Source organism: Podarcis liolepis (genome assembly GCF_965112155.1).
Source record: "Podarcis liolepis genome assembly, chromosome: 9".
NCBI lineage: Eukaryota > Metazoa > Chordata > Lepidosauria > Squamata > Lacertidae > Podarcis > Podarcis liolepis.
Window position 1 is genome coordinate 70,746,341 of NC_139564.1, and position 20,174 is coordinate 70,766,514.

General features: G+C 41.8%; 1 protein-coding gene across 1 annotated transcript; it reads left to right on the forward strand.

The window, feature by feature from the left end:
• The first annotated feature begins 1,187 nt into the window (after positions 1-1,187).
• On the forward strand, positions 1,188-19,635 carry PI4K2B (phosphatidylinositol 4-kinase type 2 beta). Its single transcript, XM_083460520.1, is given in 11 exon segments — positions 1,188-1,660; positions 1,662-1,696; positions 3,857-4,023; positions 7,500-7,700; positions 8,316-8,447; positions 9,913-10,066; positions 13,231-13,298; positions 14,144-14,243; positions 15,249-15,382; positions 15,634-15,693; positions 17,507-19,635. Coding segments are annotated over 11 exon segments (1,572 nt in total). The 5' UTR covers positions 1,188-1,313; the 3' UTR covers positions 17,681-19,635.
• Positions 19,636-20,174: the final 539 nt, after the last annotated feature.

The following is a 20,174-nucleotide window of genomic DNA, read 5'->3' on the forward strand; positions in this document are numbered from 1 at the left end:
GCACTCAGGTATCAGGATGCCAGGAATTATCACTCAGGCAGAGGGGCTGCTGAGTAGCTGAGCTCACATGTCTATATGAATTTCTGACGTTTTCCAGTGAGCCAGTACACAGATACATTTATCAGTGAATTCTTACATTTGGTATTGTGCAGCAAAGGCCCTTTGAATAGATAGGAAGAAACTGTGATGAAGTTTCAGATCACAAAAGTCACAAAAGTGTGCTGGTTTTGGTAGTGGGCTGCATGTGCATGATATCTGCTGGAGGGGCACCCCCCAGCCTCATCAAGGATGAGAGTACCCCATAACATTTCTTGGGGGGGGGAGCACTAATAATAAAACTGAGTTTCACCTCCCTGGCGATGACTAGCCTTCCTCCCATAGCTGTCAACCATCCCTTATTTGGCAGGAAACTCCCTTATCCCAGCACCGTGTCCCGCTGGCCCGCCTCCCTCCGGCCTCCTCTCGCCAGCCTCGGCCCCCGGGAGCCCCTTCCCGCCGGGACTGGCGGGAGCCTCGGGCCCTTCCACCGCCATCCTCTTCACGGCCGCCAAACCGAGCTTCTCTGCCCGGGGCAGCATCTTCGTAGCTTGGACTTCGTTTTGCGCGAAAAGTGGTTGCTGCTTGTAGTTATTTAATTGCAGTGTTTCGTCAGCTTGAGCAGCAAGCTCTGGAAACGAAGGGCTAAAAACCGGCACTGCTCTCCAAAATAATCCGGTCCCTTTTAACTTCGTATTTAATGTGGTCGACTAAAATCCCTTATTTTGGCTGCTGATCCCTTATTTTCGAGGCTGCTGGTCCCTTATTTTCAAATCTGTAAGCTGACAGCTATGGAAGAAACTGTGATGAAGTTTCAAATCACCAAAGTCACAAAAGCGATTGTGCTGATTTTGGTAGTGGGCTGCATGTGCATGATATCTGCTGGAGGGGCAACCCCCCAACCTATACATAAATTCCTGCAACAGCCTCATCCAGGATGAGAGTACCCCTAAACATTTCTTTGGGGGGGGGAATAGTAATAATAAAACTGAGTTTCCCCTCCCTGGCCATGAAAGGCCTTCTTCCTCCTCCACCACCACCACCTGTAGCAACGGGATGCTGGCCCTTTAAATCCTCAGGTAAGGCGCTTCCGCCCTGCCTGCCTGCCTGCCTCCTCCCCTTCGCCCATCCCGCGCCCACCGTGCGCACGCGCAGTAGGCCACCCGCGCTCCCACTCGCTCTCCCAATGCTGCCCTGACTTTCCCCTCAACTTCGCGAGAGGGAGAGGCGGCCGGACCTTTTTCTCTCCCCGGCGCGCCCGCTGCTCCTTTCCCCTCATGGCGGAGTCCGGGGCCGAGCCGGTTCTCGGCCCAGAGGACGGGGAGGCGGCGGAGGAGGAAGAGGCTGACGACGAGGAGCTGCTCCAGCTGGGGACGGAGGCGGCGCCCGGCAGCCGGGCCGCCAGGGGGGCTCCGGGAGGCGCCGTCAGGGTCAGCCTCGGCGGCGGCAGGGCGGCTGTGGCTGGGCCGCAGCTGGACTACGAGGGCAGAGCCGGCGACGCGGAGGGCGACGGGAGCGACGACGACGACGACGACGAAGAAGAGGAGCCTCTGCTGGGCTCGGCGGCCTCGGGCCGGAGGGGCGGCCGCCGCCGCCGCCGCAGCGCTACAGGTCAGAGCCGCCTCAGGGTTCTTCCCCGGTTTGTTTGCTCGTTTCCACGGTGAGGCGAGTTCGCAGCGCCCAGGTTCGGGGGGGGGGAGGTGGTCGGGCTGTCACCCGGGGCCTCTGAGTATTTTAATTTATTATTATTTTGCCCTTAAAAAAATAATAATAAGAGGGGGAGGGGGTTAGAGCTGGACCCCCCTCCTCCCCCCTTTCTCTTAATTAAGGTGGTGGGCTCCCCCCCCAGTATATGAATTTTCCCACACCCCCGCAGCTGAAATAGAACCGTCCGTTTTGCTTCCTCGAGTGTAATCTTGCCCCTTGCCCCCACTCTGTCATGAAACCAGGACGTGGCTTCTCTTGTCAGGTTAATCTGGGTGGGGGTGGGGGGAGCAGGGAAAAGGCGATTTTTCTGCTTGTGTTTTTGACATTTGTCTGTCCGCCGCCACCTGCTTTTATTTTTTGACGTTTTGCGTATCATCCGCATTTCGACCCTCTTTAAGTCCTCCTGCTTTTTAGCATCCGTAAATACAGTGGTACCTCAGGTTACATACGCGTCAGGTTACAGACTCTGCTGACCCAGAAATAGTGCTTCAGGTTAAGAACTTTGCTTCAGGATGAGAACAGAAATCGTGTTCCGGCGGCGCGGCAGCAGCGGGAGGCCCCATTAGCTAAAGTGGTGCTTCAGGTTAAGTACGGACCTCCGGAATGAATTAAGTACTTAACCTGAGGTACCACTGTAGTTGTTGTTTTTAGCTTTCCAAGTGCTTAATTCCCCCTGGTCCGCAAACCTAGTACAACAGAATGAGGTGGCAGGTGCTGGCGGCTTGTGATTGCTGATCTTTATTATTATTTTTTTAAAAAAGAAGCTTCTTGCAGGTATAGGAAGCCAGGAGACCGGGCTGGAGCTTTTCACCCTGATGTACTTGCATGTTGGGAATGTTTTATTGGACCAATTGGATGCGTTGCTTGCTGTTGGATCACAACTGGGGAGACCCAGCTTCAAATCCCCACTCAGCCTGTTAGCTCACTGGGTGACCTGGGCCAGTCACTCTGCCTCAGTCTAATCCACCTCATTAGGGTTATTATGGAGATAATGCCATGAACACAAGTCTTAAACTCTGTGATCAACAAACCCCAAACACATCCCTTTGCCTGAATCCTAAGGTGGTATAGTCTATTCCACCATGCCATTCTTTCTTTTGCATGTTCAGACCAAGCTTAAGTAATCCTTGGAACAACTCCCTAAAGTAGGTTACTGCTGTTATCTGTACATTGCAGATGAAGAGGAGGATTAATAATCTGTCTTTGGTTGCTCCATGAGCTCCTTGTAGAAGTGAGTTGTGAACCAAGAAGTCCCCAATTCAGAAATGCCATTCTGTCTCAAAGTAAAAAGTCCACCTGATGCTATGGCTGCTCAGATGCATGCTAGCAAAACAGTGCATGAAAGCACTGTTTGGCCCTCGTGTCTGGCAAACAGACATGTTTTTTCCAGTAGGTATAGATATTCCATTTTGCTATCATAGTGAACAGTTGCTAATAGGTACAAAGTTTAGATAACCTGAATTGATACCTGAATTAGTTTGCTTTTCTCTCTCCCATTTTTTTCTCTCATATGCTATATTGTGAACCTTCAGGCAGCAGCTGGCTACCTCGTATTTTAATCTCTGTAGAGCACTTAGGAATTGGGATGCGGGTGGCGCTGTGGTCTAAACCACTGAGCCTAGGGCTTGTTGATCAGAAGGTCGGCGGTTCGAATCCCTGCAACGGGGTGAGCTGCCGTTGCTCGGTCCCTGCTCCTGCCAACCTAGCGGTTTGAAAGCACGTCAAAGTGCAAGTAGATAAATAGGTACTGCTCCGGCAGGAAAGTAAATGGCGTTTCCATGCGCTGCTCTGGTTCACCAGAAGCAGCTTAGTCGCGCTAGCCACATGACCCGGAAGCTGTATGCTGGCTCCCTCGGCCAGTAAAGCAAGATGAGCACCGCAACTACAGAGCCGTCTGCGACTGGACCTAATGGTCAGGGGTCCCTTTATCTTTATCTATAGCACTTAGGAAATATAGGTGCTTTATAACTATTATTGCAATCCCATGCCTGCTTACCTGGGAGTACACTCTATGTTGGGACCTAATGGGAATTACTTTTGCAAAGACATGCAAAGGATTGTGTGGTAAGTGATAAACGCAGTTGACAGTCCTAATTTAAACTGTTTTATTTAGCACATACAGGAAATGTTGGAAGTATTGCCGAAATGAACTTCTTCTTGGATGATCCAGAATTTGCTGAAATCATGCAGCAAGCAGAACAAGCCATAGAAAGTGGAGTCTTTCCAGAAAGAATCTCACAGGGATCCAGTGGGAGCTACTTCGTCAAAGATCCTAAGAGAGTGAGTGCATTGGTTCCCAGACATGTGTATACCTGACTGGTAAAAAAACAAAAGGTAGAATGCTGAACTAATGGGCAAAGTTAAGTACACATTGTCACATTGGGGCTTGTTTTGTTAACCCCACACTACGGTTTCTGTAGATGAAATGAAGAGCCTGAAAAAAAATACCCCCCCCCCCATGATCATATTAAAATGATGGTAAAGGGTCAAAAAACACTTGCTTACTTTTACAACATAAGATCTTAAAGACAAAGAAACAAGTTGCATATGAAATTGTTATGGCCTTTGGTTAATACAATAAATTTTGGTATATTAACTAGACTTCAGGAAGATTTCATCCAGCATGGCATCCTTGAGAAGGAGTTTGAAAAATGTGGACCAGAGAGTGGCAGAAAATATTTATTTATTGCCATGGTCTCGTGGTCTCTTCAACTTCAGTGAAGAAATTGGGCTTGCAGAATTCAAGTAAAACAGCTTTAACATGAAATCTGTTGTGTTGCAGCATTGTATTTCAAACCAGTTCTGTGACTTTCTCATTACTACCTGTGGCAATAAGCAAATCTTTCTCTTTCTCAACTCATTTGTATTCACATGCAATATTTAAGTGAGAGGTCTGCAACAGCTATATTGCCAAAGTATGTTCCAGAATACATCAGGAGTGCCAGGGTGTAGTTGTAACTCGTGTGGCTTGTGTCCTTGTTTAGGGAGAATTGTGTGGGTGAGCACAGGTTTAGGTTATAATCCTAACTCCACTCTACCTGGGAGTATACCCCATTTAATTCAGCAGGACTTCTGAGTTCAGCAACTTTTGACTGTTCTGAAAAGCATTTGATATATTTATGTATGGACATCAAATTAACATCAAATGTTCCTGCATTTCAGGGGGTTGGACTAGATGACCCTTGGGTCCCTTCCAACTCTACAGTTCTATTAGCATGGTGTGTTATTTCAGTTTGGTTTGCTGAATATAAATGAACTGTGTTAAATCAAGATCCCAGTTGACTTTAGGACACTGGGAGTTTTTCTGGAAACCCGTACTTTAGTAATAGTGATATTTATACCCTGCCCATCTGGTTGGGTTTCCCCAACCACCCTGGGCGTCTTCCAGCAAAATATAAAAACGTAATGAAACATCAAACATTAAAAAACTTCCCGCTACAGGGCCGGGTATAAAAAGGGGGAAGACACAGGGCTGTAGATAGGATAGTAAGGTCAGAAAATAGAATATTGACTAGCAGGCACAGGTGTTTTTAGTAGCAACCATTTTAGCTGGAGCTATGTGATTAGCTGTAAGAGACAATAGTTAATGTATATTCAGAGCCAGAAACTCATTTCCCTGAGGCAGCATCGAGTTTCTGGTATACCTTGTTAATGATTATTGGCAGGGGGATTGTCTCATGCCATGCCATGGTAGCAAAAGAGAAACCAAGGTACTGACTCAGCCATTCTGAGCCTTTTAAATTTGTCTTATTTAGCTAATCTTTCTTACCAATAGAAGATTTCTAGTGGAACTTTTTATTATATAGAGAGGCTAATGGGTTGTAAAATCCTAAGAGAACTGTTCTGAGCAGTAGAACCAATAAGACAAAAAGTATTGTGGCATCTTAGAGGTTGGCTGATTTGCTGTGACATGGGTTTTTGGCTCATCCTTAATAAAATATGAATTCAAAATTCTCTTTTGTTTAGAATGCAGATGACATACCCCACACTACTGTAGCAGTGAGTTCAGTTGTTTCCCCTGTGCCATGTTGTTCCAACACAAAACAAGAAATCAATTAAACTACTTCCCTTTCCCTCGTTCTCTCCCATTTAAGCAGTTTACAGGTACAGGCCTGCTCAACTTCAATAGTAGAACTGCATTGCACATCTTCAGGCCACCCATATGTGGGTGCTCTCTCACTACATTTTTAAGACTTGCCTCTAGGGAACAACTTACCTATCATTTTCAGGAAGTCAACTGGAACTGAGAAAGTGGATGTGTATGTTTATGTGAGCTGAAGGATGCTGCAGACAAAGCAATCTAATAAAGTGAAAGATAATGGTGATCTAATGAACTCAAATACTGATTGCCAACCTAAGACTTTCTGTCTGACTTAGTGACTGAATGCTCTTCGTTTTGTTATAATCCTATTTTAATGCAAAATGTATGATCACTAATTCTCTTACTTAACTATTCCTTTGGACAACGTCTAATGGAGGTCATTGATTGCAGGTTGTGTAACTGGTGAATGTATTTATGAATGAGCCCTTGGTAATAAAGCAGTAGATACTGGGTCTAGTCATACTCTTGTCAGTGACTTAGACTTGATATCTATTATCTCTCTCTAGGGGTCTTTTACTGCCAGCAGGTCAACCCAAAGCAGCCAGTCATGTACACACTTTACAGCAAAGCGTGCATTGTATGTTTTAGCAGAATGCTTCCTTCTAAAAAGAGTTTGAGCTTAATTATATACAGTATTTTGATGCAAGCTGTAAATGAATTACTTTTGAAAACTCCATTTGCACATTTTTAGTCATTATCCATAGTGCCTTAGGGTATTTTACTGTAGGTTTCATCATTATTTTGGTCATTCAGTGTAGCAAACCTCATAGAATAATGTCAAATTGACATTCTCAGTTAGTACTAGGTTCAGTGCATAGTCAATCTTTCAGCATACTTCTGGTTGCTGCAAAGGTAAATCTAATAAAATTGCCAATTTCAATGCTCATATGCAGAGCTAGAGTTCAGCTGAATAGAATGGCATTATATTATTTCCATTCTAACATAGATCAGTTGTGATCCCAGATAAAACAAAAAGCAATTGCTTTTGTCTTTTTATTTTTTAAATACTCAATTTCTATGGGTAAAGCAGGTTGTATTTTTGCTGCATATGTCCTCTAAGCCATTCTGTTAGGCCCCTCACTTGAGTAGTTTAGTGAAGGCATTGCAACTCAGAAGCTAAAGGCACAGAATCTGTTTCCTCCCGCTTAAAATGCACTATGTGAAATATGCGTTACTGTGTACACTGTTTGAGAAAGTGTGTGTACTTGTTTGAAGGGAATGCTTACGCATTCATGGACCATTTTTGTCATGAATTTAGAATTTGCTGACAATTTTATACCGTACCAAATGAAGATGTTAATGTTTAGTTTCCTGTTTTGCTGCCTTTATTTAAAGTGTATTTATATTGTACTTGAGCCACAAAGAAGAGATTTTGTAAGGGCTACTAGTCACCTTAACAAAACCCAGTAAAATACTCTTGTTGCTCTCTCCAACCGTGTTACGCTACGTCACATCACACAATGCACAACAACATGGTTGCATTCCACAGTGTGAGTTGTAATAGGTGTGGCCCTAGTGAGAACTCTAGCCAAGGCTATTCAGGAGCCAAACTGTTCCATAGATGATAAAATACCAGGTGGACATAATGCTTTCTTTGACTACTTTCAGAATGAAGGCATTTTAATAAATACTAACTACTTACTTCTTTCCTCAGAAATCTATTGGAGTATTTAAACCAAAATCTGAAGAGCCTTATGGTCACCTAAACCCCAAATGGACCAAGTATTTTCACAAAATGTGTTGCCCTTGCTGTTTTGGCAGAGGCTGTCTTGTTCCTAATCAGGGATACCTCTCTGAAACTGGTGCCTATCTTGTGGACAGTAAATTGGGATTGGGAGTGGTGCCTAAAACAAAGGTAAGAAAGATTTGTACCAGGAGTTGACTCTGTAGAAATAAGACTTTGCAACCTAAACTGTGTAATTAGGGGGTGCAGGGAGGGTGGGGGGCACTGGGAGCCACAGCGTGGGGGGCACTTATCGTGTCCAAGCCACATGTCTCTTCTGGTAGTAATGTGGTGGCTCAGGAATCTGCAGGCTTCGTGCTGCCTGAAAAAGCTATGTGGGCCTGCAAGGCATCAGAGCAAAATGGGGCTTGGGCACTGGGATTTTGTTCCCAGGAAGTGATGACCAAAGTCACCGTGGCACATATCTTAATGTCTAACCAGGACAGCTGCAACATTTTCTACATGGGCTGCTTTTGAAGCCTATCCCTATACTTAAGTTAGTTCAAACTGAGGCTGCCCATTTAATTACAGGATTAAGCTGAAGGAATCACATTACACTTATGTTCAGAACATCTAAACTGGCTTCCTGTTGTTTCTGGATCAGACAAAGTGTTTTTAATCTTTGAAGTTCAAAATGGTTGAGGCCCAGTTATCTAAGCCAACACCTTATTCCTTATATTAAGTGTCCACACTTATAGTCTCCAACGCTAAAGACTCTAAATCCTGTTTTATGTTGTTTGTTTTAAGGTTATCTGGATTGTTAGTGAGACCTTCAACTACAGTGCAATAGATCGTGCAAAATCAAGAGGCAAAAAATATGCTTTAGAAAAAGTGCCAAAAGTTGGCAAAAAATTTCACCGAATAGGACTACCTCCTAAGGTAAGCCCCTTGAAATGCTTTATTTCCATAGTGTTTTAAGGGATTTCCTCCCTTTCTGTTGGTCAGAATTCAAAAAGCACTATCTCCTCATACCGAATGCCCAATTCTTAAAAGTGGGATTGCGTCTCAAGAAAAGTTAGAAAGAAAACCAAACACCTCACTGAGTATACCAGTGCTCATGGTTTTACTATTGTTCCGAAATAATACTTTGTTGGTTTTGTATGTCTTTTCTTTGATCTTCTTTGTTTGTTTGGCCTTATTAAGACTGTTATCACTATCTCCTTATTGCTGCCACTTCCCATTAACTCTTATTATCTTCAGATTTCTGTATAATCCCCGTTGCTCAAAAGAGTCCTACAAATGACACTGAGAAGTTACCCAGGCTCTTGGAAAATATAGGCACAGCTGTCCGTTTGGCACAATTCAGAAGAATTGCAGAAACAAGAATATAGCCAAGAAAATTGCTGAATAACATTTTCAGTTGTTACAGGCGGTGATGCAATTTCCTGCATAGTTCATGCCTCCCACCATGATTAGCATAGTCAAAATAATACAAATCAAGAGATATATCTCAAACTTGCATTATTTTCACAGGTTTCCATAACCAGGCTATTCAAATTCAGAGTTCTAATGTGTCCATAACAGGGAATGTTTTTAATAGTTCCACAACTGCCAGACTTATCTAGGGTTGCCATACGTCCAGAATTTTCTGGACATAGCCAGGATTCGGCTGTCAGAAACAGTGTCTGCGTGGAAATCGCTGGAATGTCCAAGAAAATCCGGATGTATGGCAACCCATCTTGGCAGTGTCATTTTGGCAATTATCCTTAAAAATAGCTCTTTTTTGCTCAATAAATTTTGGGTCTGGATTTTCGGTTACTGTATTGAAATATGGCAACCCCAGCCTTACCTATTGCTTCAGTTTTCTTTTCCCTAGCACATGCTTGAATATTTTTGGCTATTTTAACTCAAATTTAACAGCTCTCAGATCTCAACTTGAATCAGTTTCATGGGCTGAATCTATTCCAAGTCCAAAGTTTTGGAGGATGTCTATTAATAGCTTCTGGTTATGATTATTATTATTTCTCCAATATGCCTCTGAATACCAGGTGCTAAGGATAAAAGTGAGTGCATGCTATTGCACTTGTATCCTGGTTGTGGGCTTTCTGTAGGCCTCTGGTTGGCCACTGTGACAGCAGGATGCTGGACTGGAAGGGCTATTGACCTGAAGCAGCAGGCTCTTTTATGTTCTTATTTACGTCAGAATCAGCAGGGCTGCTCTTTTGTTCATATGCTACATTTGTTCTTGAGGCAGGACGCTAAATAAATAAATACTTTAAATTAATAAATTTAAAATAAGCAGTTGATATCATGCAAATTAAGAACAGAACACTACTTGGATATTAGGTACTTTAAGAATCGATTTTGTTCCTTTTCTTAATGCAGGGTTTATTTTAAATTTCAGGTTGGCTCCTTTCAGCTATTTGTGGAAGGCTACAAAGAAGCTGACTATTGGCTCAGGAAATTTGAAACAGACCCTTTGCCCGAGAATACAAGGAAACAATTTCAGTCTCAGTTTGAAAGATTGGTAGTGCTTGATTACGTAATCAGAAACACTGGTATTTAATAGTTTGTTTGTTTTTTACTTCCATAGCTCATACTCATTTTTCTGGCATACCTGTTCAACAAATAATTAGGTGGGCTCCCAGTGGGAAATTTCCTAGGACAGCTAGTGGGGGTCCATGTTAGTGCTGATCCTTAAATTCTCATTTGTTCCTTTGTAGCCCTATCTGTACCTGCCCCACACAGGTGAAGTCAGGGCTGGGACAGGTGGCGGTGGTTTGTGGGGAACAGCCTCACAGATAAAATTGGGAGCCATGTCAGTATTCATTAGGTCCTTGGCTGGAGGTTTTCAAACCCTATTTGAGAGAATTAATATGCTTATACTGTGCTAGAGCAAGGATGGGGAATCTGTTTCAGCTTAAGGATCACGTTCCCATCTGAGCAACCTTTTGGAGGCCGGATGGCAGTGGTAGGCTTGAGCAGACAATAGATGTGAATTTTAATTTTGTATAGTAGACTATCCCCCAGCTGGGAAAACAAGAAGCATTATCAGAATCCAGGGTCATATTTCAGCTTTGCAAAACTACTCAAGGAGGGTGCAAAGCAGGGCTGGTGAGCCTAGGAAGAGTCCCAGAGGGCTGCATTTGGCCCCAGGGTCTTATCTCTGTGCCCAAAAAAGGGCAATTGCTATGAATGTCCATTTGCTGTGATGTACTAATGACGTACTATGAATCAAGCAAGGCATTCCTCTGCATTTTAGAGGAAAGGCTTCTCATACTGTTAATTTGAGAAGGGCTTCTGAGAGTTGTTGCCAGTCAAATCTTTGGGTTGGACTGATACTTGCATCTTTCTCTGTTCCTGAGATTATAAAAGGTAGCTCATTTATGCATAAACCCTTTCTAGAAGGGTAGCTGTGTTTGTCTCTTGCAGCAGCAGTATTCTTTTGTTGCTCGTAGGGAAGTAGAAATCTTTACCGTTTCATCATCATCAGGCTTTCAAACATCATCATCAGGTTTTCATATTTGTTCCTAGGAACAAATGAGAAAGTGTGGGCTAAACCAAACAGAAACTGTCACATCATAGTCAAGAGGGTTGTGTTCAAGTGCTTCCTCATCAGTGTTCTCTCAGTAGTTTAGCTGGTGATCCTTTAAAGATGTGGGCAGCAAAATATCATAACTGGCCCATGTAACAGAATAGCTGTGGCTTTATCTACCACAGAACTTCCCAAACTGTGTGTCACAACACTGTTAGTGTATCGACTGTGGTGTGTCGCGCATGCGCTCCCCACACTCCTCCTGGGGTTGGAAAGGGGTTAGTGTAACCTCCAGTTTGCTAGTACAGTGGTACCTCGGGTTACATACGCTTCAGGTTACAGACTCCGCTAACCCAGAAATAGTGCTTCAGGTTAAGAACTTTGCTTCAGGATGAGAACAGAAATTGTGCTCCGGCGGTGCAGCGGCAGCAGGAGGCCCCATTAGCTAAAGTGCTTCAGGTTAAGAACAGTTTCAGGTTAAGAACGGACCTCCGGAACGAATTAAGTACTTAACCCGAGGTACCACTGTAAAACTGAATCACTTTGTTGTGGAATGATGCATGTCTGAAAAGCGTGCCACTGACATGAAAAGTTTGGAAAGCTCTGATCTACTGCCTCACTGTGAGATTTATCTATGGGACCATTAAAATGATATACACTGTAGCAACATAGTGTTATTTGCAGCAGTGGTTCTTCAGAGATGTTTGACCTTCACACTCAGCTGAAGATAGCTCAGTTGGTAGAGCATGAGATTCTTATTAATCTCAGGGTCGTGGATTTGAGTTCCACGCTGGGCGAAAGGATCCTGCGTTGCAGGGGGTTGGACTAGATGACCCTCGTGGTCCCTTCCAACTCTACAATCCTATGATTCTATGACTCCCCAATGCTTACACTTGTGGATAGCTTTTTTAAGGTTCCCATTTGATCTCTCAGCAGCTACTTTGACATAGTCGGCGGGAAATGGCTCCTGTTAGAAAATGTCACTTCTAAAAGGCAACTGCAGCTGCAGAGGAGAATTAACTAGTGTTGGGTACCAGCTCCTGTTTCTTCTTTCTGATAGTCCCATATATTCTTAAGTCTCCAAAAACTGTCCCACCAGTTGTTCTGATAGGTAGAAGGAAGCTCCTTCCTCAAATGCCTATTTATTTTATCATTTAAAAAAACAACCCAGACATGCACATGATGCAGTTCATAAGACAGTGTTATAATAGGACTAGGTTATATTGATATTGTCCTGGAATTTTTCATTCCAAAAGAAAATAAATAAAGACCATCGTTCTAAGAAACTTTGTTCATTGCTTGCTTTTCTGTAGTACATTAATTTTGTCATTAGTACAACATCCCAGATTCTCCACAGCCTTTCTGAAACTAATGGTCCCATCATGTTTTTACAAGCTTTTGACAATACATATTTTCAGAGCTGGGAGGTAATGTATTACTTCCAGATTCCCCTCCAGTACTGTATATTTCAGATAACATAATAGTAATGTTTTAAGGTCATATGGTATTTGATCCACTATTATTTCTGTAGTGAAATTACAAATTGTCCTCCATTTTTTTGGATTATTGGACAGTGTCAAAATATGTGTACAGTATAAAATCTGAAAGAGATCCGTTGACTTTGCAGAAACAGTTTTGCACAGTTCGATATATGTTACTTGATCAGCATGGTGTTAGATTGGTATAGCTTTTAATAAACATTTTCCTTTAGCTTTATCAATATTTATCTTAGCTGAATCTTGGCCCATGTCCAACTCCATTCTGCTGTAGCTTCCTCAAATGTTTAGTGAGCAAAGGAGGAATTTGTTCTGTTTTTTCCTTTATAAGTAAAGGAGTATATAAGCAAAGGATTCTTACAGTTCTGAAAAAGGGACCCAAATATTTTTGTGAACTTCTGCCTCAGCACAAATAAAGTCCCCCTTGTAGTTAAACGGGCAGGGAGGACAAAAAACCCCATATAATGCAATTCAGAATATGAATTATATCATGAGGATTGCATTTTCTGACTATTGCTGCTTCATGGAAAAAACATGGCATTGTAATTTATATGAAATTTTTATTTATTTAACTATCCCAGTTCTCTAAAAATGATACATTTATGATAATTATATTGGAATTTTTCTTTTCAAATATATTCTTTATTCTAATGCATTTCACTGATTCTGCCCCCCCCCATTTTATTTGAAGATAGAGGCAATGACAATTGGCTAGTCAGATATGAAAAGCAGAGTGATGAGAGTGAACTTTCTGATAAGGTAAGAAGACAAAAGTTGCTTGTGCTATCATTAAATAATACAGATATCGGTAATAAGACAGTGTCTGCGTTCAGGCTTACAGTCTAAATGCCACGAGACAAAAGGAAAAGGAAATGGGAGGGAGGAGGAAAATAGCAGGCGTAGGCAGTAGTTCTTAGTTCTTGTAACAACCAGAATAAATTGAAAGAGTTCCACAAGAGGAGGAGCCAAAGGTTGCTGATCTCTCAGCTCAGCCCTGAAGCCCTATATGCATGTGTGTGTCTCTCAGCTGTAGCCTCATATAATGGCTGCTGATAGATGACAGTTGGAGAGAAATGAAATAACAGGCACACAGCTATGTTGCAGTGATGTTTCCTAAACCCTAAATTCAAATATGAAAGCTTTGTTGTTATGTCAGATATCATATTTGGAGTTTTTTTTATCCCCCACACAGATTACACTTACTATGCTATCCCACATGTTACATTCAAAATTATTAATGTTATGTGAATTACTGCAGGTAGAACAAATAGTTGATAACAACTATCATCCCGTTACATTAGGCCAAGAGCAACACAAGTGAGCATGCCCTCTCAGACTAATAAAAACATTAAGCTAGTGTTGCAATAAGGCAAGAGTTAAGCTCTATCCAGTGGTGGAATATATGTACAATGTGGAATTTTTGATATTGTTGGATCGAGCTTGTGATGTGATAATGAGCATGTTATAACCAGTAATTAATATATTTGATATTTTTTTGAGTTTTTCACCTATGTATCATAAGTATCTTTGTTTATTGTATAATCCTGTTTATGTGACTATTCAGAATAAAAATAATTTTAAAACTAAAAGTACTTTTCTTGCAGGATATTCAATGGATTGATAAAAAAGAACCTATTATTAAAATTGCAGCAATTGATAATGGTTTAGCTTTTCCTTTCAAACATCCTGATGAATGGAGAGCATGTAAGTTAAAAAAAACACAAGAAGAAGAAGTTGAATAAATGTATCTACTTTTCATATGTGTGACTATCTCTTTGTAAATAACTTTTTTGTCTAGTGGTACATCATAGTGATTATGTACTTTGCTGATAGATGGTGTAAAATCTGAGAGCTATCACTGTTGCCTATGTGAACCTCCCTAAGCACTAAGGTCTGGGAATGCAAGACTCTGCATCCTGTCTCTTTTAGTGGCAAAGGTCATGGTGGGGTATTTTATATGGACGAGGGTGGCGCTGTGGTCTAAACCACTGAGCCTAGGGCTTGCCAATTGGAAGGTCGGCGGTTCGAATCCCTGTGACGGGTGAGCTCCCGTTGCTCAGTCCCAGCTCCTGCCAACCTAGCAGTTTGAAAGCACATCAAAGTGCAAGTAGATAAATAGGTACCACTCCAGCAGGAAGGTAAACGGCGTTTCCGTGTGCTGCTCTGGTTTTGCCAGAAGCGGCTTAGTCATGCTGGCCACATGACGCGGAAAAACTGTCTGCGGACAAACGCCGGCTCCCTCGGCCAGTAAAGTGAGATGAGCGCCACAACCCCAGAGTCGTTTGTGACTGGACTTAACTGTCAGGGGTCCTTTACCTTTTTACCCATCCTTTTGAAAAACCCTTTCAAAGGAAGTGCACTATTCCCCCACTTTTTTGAGCTTTCATCATCTTAGCAGAATGTCATTACTTGTAACTGTTTTTGAAAGGAAAGAGAACGATGTTATCTATTATTAACTTGTAGCTGGTTGTTTTATATTATATTTTGTGTTAATTGTGTTTTAAGCACTAAATTGGCATAAATTGCTCTTCTCAACTGCATCTTTTTTTCAGTCTTTCAACTTGTCAGTTAACAGGTTAATTTTAGTTAATTTTTAGCACAAGGTTGTAGGCAAGATTGTGTATATCAAATTGCATTTCCTGAAGTCAGCAAATGCATCTAAAAGCTTGACTATGTAAACCACCTTTTTTTCTTCCTATCTTCCGCTAGATCCATTTCATTGGGCTTGGCTTCCACAAGCAAAGGTCCCCTTTTCTCAAGAAACAATAGATTTGATTCTTCCTCGTATTTCTGACATGAACTTTGTACAGGATCTTTGCGAAGATCTTTATGAATTGTTTAAGGTAACTTCAAAAATATATCCGGCAGAGCTAGTTACAGTAATGTGCAATACCTGGCAGGAAATGTAAATGTTCTGAATTGGCAAATGCTTGCAAAATATTTCTGACAAATTTGGACCCCTGGCAAAATATGATTTATTATTTAAGGTGGCATGCTGTGTACTGCTATAAATCTTTGGTTGCATAGGGGATAAGTTTGGTTTGAGTTAAGAGTTAAGTTCTGAAACTTTACTTTTTCATTTTTTTCAATTAAGACCGACAAAGGTTTTGACAAGGCTACATTTGAAAAGCAAATGTCTGTGATGAGAGGACAGGTAAGAATGCTTTTTATTGTAACTGTTCCTTTAAAAATACACTTCTGCAATATATATGTGCAGGAAACAATTTTTCCTCAGTTGCTCTTTATTAAAGACAAAGTCAGTAATCCTATTCAGACTTATCTACTTAATGGTACTTCTGATTAGAGGTATATAGCATTGTGCTATAAACTACATTGAATCTGGTTAAGACTTAACCGGTACTATAAACTGATGGGCCACGTAACCAAGAACTTAGTATTCCTAAACAGCCTGGAAACTAATGTGTCAGTCTGTATAACAACCCCCCTGTTCCTCCAAATAGTTTCTTGACTTTTCTGATCATCTTGAAGTTGACCTAGTAAGGATCACCACACACTCCAACCCATATGGATATTGCCGTATTGCCCATTCTAATTTATTTGTATATTGCATTGTCTACAAATACATTTGTATTCAGAGTAGTTAATAGAAAATGGAAGTCTAAATACAGTTGTCATACTACATCACTATGATATAACATTGATCATTAAACAATTTTCATTTCAAATATATCAGAAATTTGTTAGCCTAAAATTTCGCAGCAGGTTAGTTAAAAATAACCAATACCTTTGCATCCTAGGGTAGCCCCACAGCTGAGAACATTAGTTCCTAGCAACTATCCCTCCTTCAAAAGTTTTTATATCTCTACTTGAAAGGTCAGAAAGTCACCTCATAGTACTTCTGATACTCCGGGCCCCAGTTCTGGATAGTACGGCAAGGAAACAGCCATCCCCTAATGCAAACCACCTGTCCCCTAAACTTATTTTAGAAGTCCCCTCTAAACATGTTAAATTCTTATTTAGACAGTTCACACCTTGTCCTTCATCTGAAGATCTCAGGGCAGGTAGTGGCAAGATTCAATAAAATGCCATATACCTAAGATCATAAAATCACTGGAAATGCAAAAATCACAGCAATTACCGTATTTTTCGCTCTATAGGACACACTTTCCCCCCTCCAAAAATTAAGGGGAAATGTGTGTGCGTCCTATGGAGTGAATGCAGGCTTCTTGGCTTCAGCGATAGCAACGCGAAGCCTCCGAAGTACAGAGGGAGTGCTCCCTCCACGCTCCGGAGGCTTCGCGTTGCTTTCGCTGAAGCCTGGAGAGCGAGAGGGGTTGGTGTGCACTGACCCCTCTCGCTCTCCAGGCTTCAGGGATAGCTGCCTGAAGCCTTTGGAGCGCAGCGCGAGTTCCCGCTGCGCTCCGCAGGCTTCAAGTTCCTTTCGCTGAAGCCGGGAGAGTCTTGCTCTCCCGGCTTCAGCGAAAGGAATCCAAAGCCTGTGGAGCACAGCGGGAACTCGCGCTGCGCTCCAAAGGCTTCAGGGATAGCTGCCTGAAGACTCTCCTGGCATCAGCAGAGAGGGAGAGCTGCGCAGTGCCCCTTCAGCCAAGCGGGAGGAGAAATGGAAGGGGCTCCGTTTCTCCTGCCGCTTCGCTGAAGGGGCTCTGAGCAGAGAGGGGGAGAAATTTTTTTTCTTGTTCTCCCCCTCTAAAACAAGGTGCGTCCTATGGTCGGGTGCATCCTATAGAGCGAAAAATACGGTACTACACACCAGTGACCATTCACAAAAGCCTGGGTTAAAAAGCCATGTTTTGAGCTGGTGCCTGAATGCTATCAAAGTGGGTGCCACCCAAATGTCATATTGCCAGGGTGCCACCACAAAGCAGTCCCATTCACGCATCAAATTTTACTGAAATTTTCTGAAATTTTACTTCAGGAAAAGGCGCTTGTACTATACTGCTCTCTCTTTATAGGCAGTTTGATGCCATATACTTTTGTGTCTACAGATACTTAATCTTATTCAGGCATTAAAGGATGGAAGAAGTCCTCTTCAGCTTGTTCAGATGCCTCGTGTGATTGTGGAAAGAAGTCATGGTGGAAGTCAAGGACGAATTGTTCACCTGAGCAATGCGTTTACACAGACTTTCCATAGCCGGAAGCCATTCTTTTCCTCTTGGTAGAGACACGTAAATGTCTTCAATTTAGCAAGACTTTCTGTTGTGTGAAAGTTTTAGAATAATGTAATTCTGCTGTACACAAAGTGCTGGACTGCCAAAACCTCAGAACTTTTTAAAGTTTTGTGTTTTGAATGTAATACGTTTACAGTTTAAAATTGTGAAATTTTACTTCAGGGAAATGCGCTTGTCCTATACTGTAATTTTATAGACAGTTTAATGTTTTCTGTATCTAACATTAAAAGGGAAAAGAAGTTTACAGATGCCAAAGACTACTTTTGCATAAATTGTAGGAAAGAACTGCTCTGTTGGATACAAATGTCAGAAATCAAAGTCTAATTTTCCTTGTTGGAAATGAAGCACAGCCTTTTCATTCCTCTACTGCAAGAAAGCTGCTTGAACTTTTGCAACAATTACCAAATATCTGCATGGGTTTCTTACTGGTTTATATTCTCAAATATTACAGATTTATATTCTCAAATATTACAGAATTATATCTTGATCAGTTTACTGTGGGGATCTGGGACCAATACCATTACATCTTAATTTGGAGAATAAATGACATGAAAGACCAAATTAATCCTGCAAATCCGAAGGAAACTTAATTATTTCATAGTTTTTTATGCCCCGGTGTGTGTTTTTTAAACTGAATACACAACCCCCCTACAAGGTGCATCCCTCCTTCCTTCTGCATCAACACTTTAAGGGTGAAGATGGGAATGAGCCTCAATTTATGCCCCTCACATACTTAAATTATATTGTGTGATGTACATCCCACATGCAATGTGTGTGTAGATTTCACCGCTGCTTTTAAAAAAAGGTGAAATTGTTTAAATGGGTCCAATTAATATATATGAAGCTCTCAGGTTATACGTTGGAAATAGATGAACAGGTGGAGGAGTGCTGATGAACTCCCCCATCTATAAACGGTACAGGTGCGGCTGTGAGAATATTCTCTAAATCACTCACAGGTCGTGTTCTCCCCCCCTGCCCAGCAACAGTTGAACCAGCCACAGACCACTTTCTTAATGCTTAAACAAATCCTTATAGGGAAAAGAAGATGAAGGCATGTTCAATGTCCTTTATTGATACTTCAGGGTCTTCCTAGGTGTATTTGTAGATTGAGTTCAGGATTTAGGGTGACACTACATTTGTAGGAATGCACATACAGCTTGTCTCTGCATAGCTATGCCTTGTCCCGATTCTTTGTGGTTCACTTGTATAGATGGAGAATGGAAAAGGTTAATATATTGATCAATCACAATTATTATGTAGGGTTTCTTGAAACTGTTATCAATGCCCATTAAATCCATCAGCTGACGCCAAAGTGGAAACCTCCTGTTACTAATATATTAAGAGCCCGCTCCTTTGAATTGTTGGATAGCAGTACCGCAGCTCCGTCCAAACCTGACTGTGAATCAGAAATTTATTCTGTGGATTCCTGGCCATTTATAGTCATGAGATTCCTCAGCAACCCATAGCTATTTTGTTGGATTTAACTTGGCGTAAAACATCAGTTGCAGAGGTAATTTTACAGAAACTTGGAATTTAGTAATACCTGTTTTACATCCATTGTTCCGCTTGAATGTGAGGACCTTAGGTACCATCTGTAGGAAAGATTGCTTCTATGAAAAACGTTTTTTGAATTTTTAGCCATGCCATTATCTCAAGCTGCTAAGCAATACTCCTGAACTCCCCAGATTGGCCTTTTTATTTTTTTATGTTTTGAGGGGGTTGATAAAATGTAGCATGTTAGAGCAATGCACTTAATATACTAAATAAAATGTCTAAGCCTTAAAATGTAAAGCATACTGTGGATTTTAAAAAAAACACACAAAACTGTCACATTTCTAAGTTTATTGTGGCTTCAGTTTTTATCAACCCTTGTAATTTTTGTATGAATGCGTAAGATCACCAGACTTTGCTGTCTTAAAACAATAAAAATGATGGTCTGAAATGTACCTCTTTTTTGTCTCATAATTATAACATCTGTATCCCACTTCTCTTCCATGAAGCTTAGGGCTGGTATGCATTGGTTCCCTTCTTCTTCTTCGTCTCCTCCTCCTCCTTGCAACAGTTATGTGAATTAATTCAGGCTGCTGGAAGTGTGACCTGAGTTTACTGAGTTAATTTTATGACTGAATAGGATTCGAATCTCGGTTTCTGGCTCATGTCTTCCAACTGTACAGGCTACATTCATTATCCAACCATGCATCAAAGATCAAAATCACTTGCTAGTCTTTATGTGTAGCATCCAAAGGGCATAACGTGTTTGTGCTGCATAGACAAATTTATTTTCATGGGCAACCTTTGTAGGAGAGGTCATCAACCCTAAAAATGTGAGGAATGATGGTGTAAAGCAGGCACCCCCAAACTCGGCCCTCCAGATGTTTTGGGACTACAACTCCCATCATCCCTAGCTAGCAGGACCATTGGTCAGGGATGATGGGAACTGTGTCCCAAAACATCTGAAGCGTATGTAACCCGAGGTACCACTATA